This window comes from Mustela erminea, chromosome 3 (genome assembly GCF_009829155.1).
Source record: "Mustela erminea isolate mMusErm1 chromosome 3, mMusErm1.Pri, whole genome shotgun sequence".
Lineage (NCBI taxonomy): Eukaryota > Metazoa > Chordata > Mammalia > Carnivora > Mustelidae > Mustela > Mustela erminea.
This window is the reverse complement of record NC_045616.1, coordinates 74,609,670-74,621,687: the sequence shown is the minus strand read 5'-3', so window position 1 is coordinate 74,621,687 and position 12,018 is coordinate 74,609,670. Positions and strand designations below refer to the sequence as shown.

General features: G+C 35.5%; 1 protein-coding gene across 4 annotated transcripts in view; it reads right to left on the bottom strand.

Annotated features, from left to right (window-relative positions):
* ERCC8 (ERCC excision repair 8, CSA ubiquitin ligase complex subunit) overlaps positions 1-12,018 on the bottom strand; it is a 55,721-nt gene that overhangs the window by 41,721 nt on the left and 1,982 nt on the right. For 2 of the 4 annotated variants that reach the window (XM_032336170.1, XM_032336171.1), the window contains exons 2-3: positions 3,652-3,747; positions 372-473 (exon numbers count right to left, since the gene is read on the bottom strand). The exons of 1 other annotated variant lie outside the window; for it this stretch is intronic. In XM_032336170.1, coding sequence (XP_032192061.1) covers positions 372-473; positions 3,652-3,747 — 198 coding nt within the window. Of the gene's footprint in view, positions 1-371; positions 474-3,651; positions 3,748-12,018 lie in introns of those variants that run through there. One more of the 4 variants, XM_032336173.1, reaches the window with a different exon arrangement.

Below are 12,018 nucleotides of genomic sequence, written 5' to 3'. Positions count from 1 at the left end.
GGTTGTGCGTAGGTGTGTATATGTACGTGTTTGGTGAAGGACTGCCAGTATATTTACTGCTTCTAGTCATTAATCTTTTTGTTCTATTAAATATCAGTTGAAAAATAAAATTTTTGTTTATAATTAGCTGGAAGACTTAGAAATAAATCTTATGCTAAGTGGTACTAAAAACTATGATTAGTTACTGCGGCATGCTAACTAGGTGTACCAAAACAGGACATGATCAAAGGTTTTTAGTCTCAAGAAAACATCAAGGGATATCCATGTGAAATGTGACATTTGAATAATCTGCCCGAAACAATCATATGACTGCTATTTTCATGTTTTGCATTTAAAGCAAGAAGTTCATGAATTACATTTTTAATACACACCTGCCAACGGAACACACTGCTTTACATGTGTAATAAGGTTGTCTGCTGGAGTTCTCAAGATCATAAAGTACAATCACACCATCTGAACCACCTGATAACATGCTAATAATAAAAAAGTTCACATTAATTTATCATTTTATGTACTTCATTTATTATATATTTTTGAAAATTACTGATCCATAAACACCCAAATGTATTATGTCCACAAATACAATACAGAGTAAATCTTCATTAATACAGAATTTTTAATAAAGTAAAATTCCTCAATCTAGTATTTGTAGAATTAATATAGAAAGATTCAATCTGTGTCCATTTAAAGTTCACCTTTATAATTCCAAAAAGGACAGTAAAAATAAGGTGGCAAAAGATCTATCTTAATTAGGAAAGTAAAATATTATGAAGTCATTCTTAATATCTTTTTTTTTCTCTGATTCTTAATATCTTAATTAAAATTGTGATGGGGCACCTGGGTGGCTCTGTGGGTTGAAGCCTCTGCCTTCCACTTGGGTCATGGACCTGGGGTCCTGGGATCGAGCCCCGCATTGGGCTCTCTGCTCAGCAGGGAGCCTGCTTCCCTTCCTCTCTCTCTGCCTGCCTCTCTGACTACTTATGGTCTCTGTCTGTCAAATAAATTTTTAAAATCCTTAAAAAAAATTGTGATAAATGAAAATGGTATCAGACCAGCTATTACTGATACTAGTTATCTGACTCTGGGCAAGTTACTTCACCTGTCTAAGCCTTCAAACATTTGTGAAAAGGGGTGCATTTTCATCTAAATCATCAAGATGATGTAAAGATAGAAGTTTTATTGGAGTTTTATACTGCCTCACAAAAAATAAAGGATTAATAAATGTTATATTTAATATTAAAAACACATTTACTCACTTTATTCAACTTTGACCACCTGAAATGTTAGGCACTCTGCTAATATAATTGTAAGACAGGCATTGTTTATGTCTTTCAATCTAGCAGAAAAGACAGGTCTATGGGTTTATATATCTAAATGAAGAATTGCTATTTGTTAATCTTATTGCTCATAACCAAAGCTCATGTTTCTGTCTCATCTGGTTCTCTGATTTTACTCTTTGGTAAATTGCTAAGAAAGGGCTAATGAGAGCAACAGTCCCTGAATTCTTATATGTTATTGACAATTTGTCTGTTCTTTTGTACTTGAAAATCAATCTGGCTGGATACACAACCCTTGCACTCACGTTTTATTTCCCTGAACATATGAGATAATAAGCTTCATTTCTTTGGGAATAAAGCCCCAAATTAGTTTAGTTAAAATAGGATTTTCTTTCCCTTATATGTAGTTTTAGATCTTATTTATTTTAGGAAACTTTTCTTGGAGTATACCTTTAATATTAACTCTGTTCTCTTCTTTTGGGTTTCTTCTCTGGGAATTCCAATTAAATGTATGCTGGGTCTTCTTTATCTCCCACATGTGTTCCCATTTCTTGAATTCTTTATCTTTCTCCATTTCTCCTTGATTTTAAAAAAAATCCACCTTTCTACCATCTGTTTCTAAGCTATTACCTCTTGTATTCATTTGCTTGTGTTCTTTATGCTTTAGTCTTCTTTTCTGAAACATTTGCCATTTATTACTTTTTCTTGATTTTGTTCATGTCATTTCTGAGTTTTCTTTTTTTGAAGATTTTATTTATTTATTTGACAGACAGAGATCACAAGTAGGCAGAGAGGCAGGCAGATAGAGAGGGGGAGGCAGGCTCCCTGCTGAGCAGAGAGCCCGATGTAGGGCTCGATTCCAGGACCCTGGGATCATGACCTGAGCCGAAGGCAGAGGCTTAACCCACTGAGCCACCCAGGTGCCCCTGCCCAAAGGATTTAATGCAAAATACAAGTCTTGGCAAACAAATAAAATAGTTATAGATTTCACCACGCAAAGATGAAAAGCACTGTAGTAAGGATCTTGGCTTTTCTCAATATGTTCCGCAAAAAGACTCCTCAGCCTGTATTTCTCACACATATTTTATGCACATATAATTTGTAATTTCTCATATTTCTTACTGACTTGGACAACTGGTAGCCTACTGGCTTCATGTACTTCACAGGTTAGACAAATGATCTCTATTCCGAATGGATGGCTGGAAAAGCACCACTGAATACCTTTTCCACCAGCACCCATGATCAAAAGAAATCAGCTATCCCTTTCTGTTAGTGTCATTATTTTATAAGCAAATGGCCCACAGCTGACCTTGAATGTGAGGTGCTATGTTGCATCTGGAAAAGTTCAGAACAAAGAAAAGAATTATTGCTGATCATCTTAGATTTAACCATGTGCTAAAGTGAGAATGTGTTCACTGTTCACGTTTCCCATATACTACTAGCTGGGACTATGACAGTGGCTGAAAATTAAAAAGAGAATTCTGTCAAACCTGTCTGGTTCATTTTAATGTAAATAATAGTAACACTTCAGTATAATGTAAAAACTCTGGGGCAACGCCAAACACAACATGATACAACAAACTTCAGTTACTGTTATACTTGTTCTAACTACAGACCACATGAAGCTTTTAGAAATTTCTTTTAAGAGTTATATGGGATCAAGATGTTTTAAGTCGGGGGGATGACATGTTCATATTTGCGTTTTTCAAAGCACTCTGGCTGTTGTATGGACAATGGACTCAAAGGAATAAAAGTATAGGTGATAATGCTTTTGATTAATAGGAGTAGAAGCAACCATTTATGATATGCCAGGTCCTATGCTAATCATGTTACACATAAAATCTCAATTAAATTACAACAAACTTATCAGGTAACTATTATTGTTAGCACTGTATAGCTAAGGCAACTGAGGATTAAAAAGGTTAGGTCAACTGCTGAAGGTCACTTAGCTGCCAAGTGAAAAGTCCAGGAGGAGCTCAAATAAAGGTCTGGATTTCTACAAGCTTAATTCTCCAACATATATTTTCACTTTTTATATTCTATTTCTTTTCCCATTAAACGCCTTCAGAACAGCAACTCTGTTTTAAATTGGTACCTAAAGCACATACCCCAGCACTTAAAAGCCCTCTGTATCAAAGGAAGTTCCATGTCGGTTACAATGAATATATTTATAAAAAGTAGTTTGGAAATGTTAACCTGGCAACATTTTAAGGGTGTGATCTTATTTATTAAATTAGTAATGTCAGATTTATAATGCCACAATTTAGAAATTTTACTACTTTTTGTGAACCTTTACGAAAGTAATTTGAAAGCAAGATTTTACTAGATCTCACTTTGAACAACAAAAAAAGGGCTGTTAAATTTATAAACTTACTATCTTGCTTCAACAGGTTCAATGTCAAGGGTGTTAACTCCACTGCCATGGATCCTTTCAACATCTCTGTCTTTGTTTAACTCCAGTCCCAAAACCCTTCAAAAAACAGAAAAATGGAAAAGGGTGAAAGGTAAGATGAAACTAAACAATAATAAAGTAATTTAATCATAAAACATCCTTATTTCACCAAAATTACATGTAGTACAAAAATTGCAAGTAATGCTTAAATCTTCTACCACACATTCAAAGGTACTTATAGATTTACAGGATGCCTGGGTGGCTCAGTTGGTTAAGCTGCTGCCTTCAGCTCAGATCATGATGCCGGGGTCCTGGGATCGAGTCCCACATCGGGATCCTTGCTCAGCAGGGAGCCTGCTTCTCCCTTGGCCTATCGCTCCCCCTGCTTGTGCTCGCATTCTCCTTCTCTCCGACAAATCAATAAATAATCTTAAAAAAAAAAAAAAAATGGAGGGGCGCCTGGTTGGCTCAGTGGGTTAAGCCTCTGCCTTTGGCTCAGGTCATGATCTCAAGGTCTTGGGATTGAGCCCCACATCAGGCTTTCTGCTCAGTGGGAGCCTACTTCCCCCCCCCCCCCCCGCCTGCTGCTCTGCCCACTTGTGATCTCTCTCTCTGTGTCCAGTAAATAATAATAAAATAAATAAAATCTTTTAAAAAAAGTTATTTATAGATTTTTAAAGACCTTACATGAGTTAAAAAAAATACCAACAGGAACAATTACATGTAAAGAATTTCTCCAGGTACTTCATTACGTTTTTATTAACGTATTTAGAAACTGAAATAAACTTTCACGAAAAGTTAAATTCTGCTATCTTAAACTTAACTGAGGACGCCTAGTGGACAAAAGCTTAAATTACAGTTGTTGTTGTTTTTTTTAAGATTTTTATTTATTTATTTGACAGACAGAGCTCACAAGTAGGCAGAGAGGCAGGCAGAGAGAGATAGAGGAGGAAGCAGGCTCCCCGTGGACCAGAGAGCCTGATGTGGGGCTCAATCCCAGGATTCTGAGATCATAACCTGAGCTGAAGGCAGAGGCTTTAACCCACTGAGCCACCCAGGCGCCCCAAATTACAGTATTTTTTTAAAAAATTCCCTAGAAGTGTTTCTAGGCCTTAGGTAAAATACAATGAGTATGTTCAAACAATGATTAAGCACACTTTTAAAAAGCCAATTAAATATTTATAAAAAGACAAGTACTCTTAAATTAAGTTGAATGAAATTTCTTACATTACATAACTGTAAACCATCATTATTCTGAAGAGGATATTAAGATTAAATGAGTTAATACATGAAGAGTGCTCATTACAATGACTAGTAAGTGCCCAGTGAAAGTCTTATTAGAATGTCTTAGTCTGTTGGATGTTAAGGAACATTTATGTTAATTTAACTAGAATGATTTCTGAATTCATTATTGACCAACATGATGCTATCTATATGAAAAATTTTAGCCTATGGTCAATTTTTAAAAAAATAAAAATGCACAGTGCTAGAAAAGGTACAAATTGATACTTTTATGTCCTTACAGTAGCAGTATATAAACATTATAAACATTTTAGTAATCATTTTTACGTATTAAATGTTTGATTTAAAGATATACGCAGGCCTTTGTCTTCACAAACAGTTTAGCCTTAGGTTCAAATATCCAGTCTAACACTTACTACTTTTCTGACTTTGATCAGTAACAGTAACAGCTAATATTAAGAGCCTACCATTAGTCAACACTGTGATTAGTAGTAAAATAAGTGTAATAAGTGTTAATCTGAACTGATAGATTTCCTAGGTGGTAGGTTATATTAGTAACTGTTCTGATTATAAATCTAAGACATAAGTAATTCATCTAACACCATACATCTAATAACTGGCTGAACTGGGATCTGAACTCTTGACACTTTCTCTCAGACCATTATGCTGTTCTGCCATCTCTGAGCTTCAGTATTTCACCAGAAAATAATTTTTCATATTTTTCAGGGAAATTCCCATTTCTTCTTAAAATATTTTTCTATTTTTCAATTTTACTTTTTTTTTTTTTTTTGAGAGCAAGCGAGCATGGGTGAGGTGGGGTGGGGGAGAGGAGAGGGAGAAAAAGAGAATCTTAAGCCCCAACACAAGTCTGGATCTCACAACCCTGAGATCCTGACCTGAGCCAAAATCAAGACTCAGATGCTTAACTAACTGAGCCACCCAAGCACTCATATTTGATGATTTTTCAAATAACAGTAATCTGTGCTTCTCATAACCAGTAAAATACCATACAAACATGAACAAAGGTAATTACCCCTTCCTTGAGTTCCTTTCTCTGAACAGTGAGAAATGTAGCTCTCACTATCATTAATATGTTTATTTATCTGAACAATACAAATGAACGTAACCAATATCCCTTCACCAATACCATCCCCGCCCCCAACAAGAAAATTGCTTACCAGGCATGGGCTTTGATTTCTGCCTCCCCTAACACTTCTATTACCTGAGCTTGTCAGTCCCCACAGACTACCTCCTCAGCCTGCACACTCTAATCCCAGCCTGTGTATGGAAGCCTACTTCTGCCCAACCTAAAGACTTTAGGACTGAATTTTAAGGGAACTAAAAGGGGTTAAATGAAAAGTAAGAGGGTAATATGGTAGGTAAACAAGGGTAGGGTGTGTGTGGAAGGAGGCAAGGTGTGCAAAAAAGGAGTTAACACAGCATGCCAGAGACTGCTATCCTTAGAAAGTCCTACTTGCAAGATTAGCCTTTGTCTCCTTCTGTGATTTCAGGAGGTTTCTATCATTCCTGGATAAGAATGGTTCACTGAGCCTCAACTATGTGGAGCCAACAAGGTGCTCTGTGATGAATACCTGCTGTCCTTCTGGGTGTCTGGAATTTTGGTACATGTTAAATACACGCATGCACATGCCAGAAATTCTGGTTCATGCTCTAAAAGAACAGATAAAGTCCTTCAGACAGAAGGGAAATGATATTTGAAAACTTGGGATATCAGGATTGAGGAGAGAGCAACAGAAAAGATAAATATCTAGGCAAATAAAACTGACAAAGTATGCATGATAGTTGAAAAAAATGTATTAACATTATCAGATGGGGTTTACAATGTATATAAATGCAGTATGTGAGACAACATATATGATGGAGAATAAAGAGTGATGAAGTTTCTATATGCCAAATGAAGCAGTAAAATATTGATTCTAAGCAGAGAATGAAAAGTTAAATGGGTATTTTATAATTCCTAGAGCAATCACCAAAAACAATTATATAATGAGATGTCACAAGAGATAAAATGGAATATTAAATAATGTTCAAATAATTCCCAAAAAAGCAGGAAAGGGGGAAAAATTTGGAGCAACCAGCACTCTCATCCCTCACTGGTGGGAATGTTAAGCTTCCAGAAAACTACGTTTCTAAAAAGTGAAACACAGGCTCTAGTCATTCCCCTGTTAGGCATGCAGCCAAGAGAAATAAAAGTACATTTCCACACAGACTCGTACATGAACATTCACAGCAACTTTATATGTAATTGCCCAAAACTGGAAACATTTAAATGCCATCAACAAGTGAATGGATAAATAAACTGTGATATAGCCACAGAATACAGTATTTCTCAATAGTAAAAAAGAATCAAAAGGAGAAATTTCAAAATAATTATGCTGAATGAAAAGACCAGACAAAGCATAATTTGTACAAAATTCTGGAATATGCAAGTAATCTATGCTGACAGTAAGCAGAGGAGTGGTTTCCTGGAATAGAACAGCATGAAGCAGGGAAAGAAATAAAAAGCAGCATTACAAAAAGTTAGGATGCAATTTTTGGCTTATGTATATTAGTTATTTTGGTGGTGATGGCTTCAAAAGCATGTATGTATGTCAAAATCCATCCAATCGTTTACTCTAATTTAATGTGCAGTTTACTGTGTGTCAATTATACCTCAAGAAAGTTAAAAAAAAAAAAAAGGTGGGTAAGAATTGTAAACTTTGCACATCAGTGTTTATGCTTTTGCCCTTAATCATTGACAATGAAGAAATTGGGGTAAATTAGAATCGACCTCTTCCTTAAATAAAAAAGGACTGTGTGGTTGTTTAGTTAAGCAAAGACATCACTTAATGAGGGAATCTTTAAAAAGAAACACTACCTTCAATACTTTATCTCAACTTAAATATATAAGCAATCCTCACTTTGCACAGTTTGCAATGAAGCATGGAATGGAAGTTACCATGATTGAAATAACCAGACCCCCAAACAATATGTTTCAAAATTCAGTTGCCATGGTGTATTAACTGTGACTAATAGCATAAAGCACAAAGTTGGCTCCCAGCTTTTCAGTCCACAAATCACTACAAAAATAACATGGACATCATAATTTGTGAGCAATTTACATGACTTCTTTCAAAGTCTGCAGGTGACTGGTTACTGTGGATTTGTTATTCAATTCATAGAGAGACCGCAAAGTTCTGTGCTTCTGAGATAAACTTGTATGAAATTTTAGAAAAATGGATAATGAAAAGAGGGAATTGACCAACAAAATGGAGGTGCACCAAAAATAAGCTAAGTGATAATACTGGAAATAAAACTCAAATGGAATGTAAATGGAGTTACAGAAGAAATAGCTGACTGTGGAAATGTTGACAGTGTGGCCATTTGAGACTCTCTAGAGAAAGACTGAGGAAATCAAAGCAGGTGAGTGAACTTATCCAAATAAATGAGGAAAAGTGGTTGTGATGAGAAGGCTGAAGAGGTCTGAGAGGAAATGACACTGGCAAAAACGTTTACATTAAAAACTCTCAGAGATATTTCACGACGTTGAAATGCAAAGGACAAAATGTTGGAACCTGATTCAGAAAGAAGAATGATAATTAGCCAAAATATAGAAATATACTCAACTTGCATTAGAAGTTATATAATGAGAAGATCAGTGCCACTCAAACTACTCTTGATTTCAGATGAATTTTTCTTTAAACAAAGAAATAACTGAGTTTTCATTGTTTCTAATGTCTTCTATTACAGTGTACTAATATTAGCTTTACTATTTTTTCATTTCTTGCCTATTTTTATAACAGTAAAAGTTTACTGCTTTGAAGGGGCACATGCACCCCAATGTTTATAGCAGCAATGTCCACAATAGCCAAATTATGGGAAGAGCCTAGATGTCCATCAACAGATGAATGGATAAAGAAGATGTTGTATATATACACAACAGAGTACTATGCAGCTATCAAAACCCCCAAAATCTTGCCATATGCAATGAAGTGGATAGAACTAGAGGGTATATGCTAAGTAAAATAAGTCAATCAGAGAAAGACAACTATCATATGATCTCTCTGATACGAAGAATTAGAGAAACAAGACAAAGGATCATAGGGGAAGGGAGGGAAAAATGAAAGAAGATGAAACTAGAGAGGGAGACAAATAAGAGAATCTTAATCTCAGGAAACAAACTAGGGTTGCTGGAAGGGAGGGGAGTGGGAGGGATGGAGTGGCTGGGTGATGGACATTGGGGAGGGTATGTGCTATGGTAAGTGCTGTGAATTGTGTAAGACTGATGAATCAAAGACCTGTATCCCTGAAACAAATAATATGTTAATAAACAATTTAACAAAAAAAAGTTTACTGTTTGACAAAGGAATTTTAAATATCACAGAACAATGGTAATTGTTCCCCATCCACCTGATTATGCAAAGCAAGGATTATCAGAGTATTTATATGCCAGATGTTTGAAGTAAAGTTAAATATGCTGAACGGAATGCCATATCATCTTCTTTTACAAACCGTACTCACAACTATATGTATTCTATGATTTTCAAAAATATGTTTTATTTGGGGATCTGGGGTGACTTAATCGGTTGAGTGTCCCACTCTTTATTTTGATTCAGGGTCATGAGACTGGATTCTGTGTCAAGCTCTGCACTGAGCATAGACCTGCTTAAGATTCTCTCCCTCTCTATCTGCCCCTCCCCTGCTTGCAAGTGTGCACGTGTGTGTGTACTCTCTCAATAAATAAATAAATTAAAATTTAAAAATGTTTTATTATTAATTTATCATTTTAATTGAGTAAACATTTAAGGCATATGCCAAACAAATGACTATGGAATCTCAAGACATGCAACTGAATGTGGAATCTTTCTCAAGCAATGGTTGTCAATCCTGGCTGTACACTATTATCACCTATGGAGCTTTAAAAAAGTTCCAGAATTGGGACACCTGGGTGGCTTGGTTGGTTGGACAACTGCCTTCGGCTCAGGTCATGATCCCGGAGTTCCGAGATAGAGTCCCGCATCGGGCTCCCAGCTCCACGGGGAGTCTGCTTATCTCTATGACCTTCTCCTCACTCATGTTCTCTCTCACTGTCTCTCTCTCAAATAAATAAAAAAAAATCTTAAAAAAAAAAGTTCCAGAATTAATTAATTAATTAAATTTAATTCAATTAAATCAGAATTTCTGGGGTTGCAATCTTGGCATGAATACATTTTCCAAAGTATTTTTTCCAAATCACCGCAGGTGATTCTAATATTATGGCAAAGTTGAAACAATCTGTTCTTACTAATTTCCTCCAGTCTTTCATAATATGATTTTCTCAATGATACCTCATTAAAAACACTTAATTTTAAGCAATTTGTTTGGATCATTTAAAAAATGGTCCATTTAGTTTAAGAATAACAATTCTTTTTGACTTTGTATTTCATTAGTTCTTATTAAAATGGCATAATCAGAATAATAAAACTGAAAAAAAAAGAATAATAAAACTGGCATTATCAGAATTAGGGACAAATACAGATTTTTGATAAGCATATAAAGAAACTGGTGGGAGGGATGCCCATGGGATTGCTAGATTATAGGTTTTTAGCCACAAGTGTGAAGTATGCTGGGGGAAGCAGCATGTTTTACACGGAAAGTGAAATCCATTCACAGATGGATTAATCTGGTGACCTTCTAAGGAGACATTCACTATTTCAAAACTGTACTTCTTCTAATGAAGATGTTTAGGTCATGGAATTTTAACAGAGTGATACTTAGCTGCATTGTCAGACAGCGGTCTATTTGGGATTAAAAGAATCTGGAGAAACCCAATGTTTTAGACCCTCAGTAGCTCACATGATTTAAATTATTACTGGTATGTTAAGACTTCTGAACTTAATGGGGAAAAACTAATGTGGCTTCTTTTCAAAAAAGTACAGCTATTTTCACTAAAACTAAAGGTCTTACAGTCAAGTTCATTTACTTTCCAATGTTTAATTTGCTGATCCTAATGGAAGAACTGCAGAACTACTTGGTGGAAACAAGCCAGATTATCAGAGGAGATTGATCAGTTTTGATAAACATAAATTTTGAATTTCCGAAATCACCTAAAACTCTGGATATGTCTGTATGCTTTTATTAGAGTGGATCACTGAGCTGAATAGGAATTACTGTCAACTCTGCACTGAAAGGAGGTAGAGACAGAGGGCTAACTGCAGATGCAGCCCAAACATGTTTAAAATTGATCAAAATGTGGTTAAAAGATTGTTTATTTAGTTGAAATTACATGTAATATCTGAAACATTTGTCCATTCTAAAAGCATAATACTAAATATAAGTCTGATACAACATTTTAGAACACAAAATATCATGTAAATTGCTTGCCAAAAACAGGTAAAAGATTATTAGATAGGTTGAAAAACTGATGGATATGATTTTTAGATTATTATATTAGATTGATTATATTATATTAGATCTAAATATTATATTATATTTAGATTATAATATTAGATATATATATTACAATATTAGATTGTAATGCATTACAATAATTTATTATTTTTGTCTGTTTTCAGCTGTGGTAGGGAACCTAGAAGGTGACTTCCACTGTCTCCACCTCCTGGTAGTCACACCTGCAGGTCATTTCCTTTCCTTGTGTCCTTGAGTATGGGCTAGACCCAATGACTCACTTCTCCTGAACAGAATGCAACAAAACTGATGAGATACCTTTCTGAGATCAGATTATAAGGAATCTGTCTCACATCTTGCTTGCCCTTTCCTACTCTCTTACTTTCTTGCTTTGATGAAAGCCAGCTATCATGTTGAGATTTGCGAGGTCTATGTGAAAAATAACTGGAACTGAGGGAGACCTCTGGACCAAAGTCAGGGAAGAATTAAATCCTGTTCTGAGTGAGTTTGAAAGTGGATCCTCCCAGAGTCCAGCCTTGAAATGACTATAATACCAGTCAATATCTTCACTGCAGCCTTCTGAGAGACTCTGAGCCAGAAGACCTAGCTAAGACACACACCGATTCCTTACCCCAACACTTGTGAGTTAATAAACCTTTTGTTGTTTTAAGCTAAGTTTTGGAGGGTACTTTGTTACCCTTTCACTGATAACTTATGCAT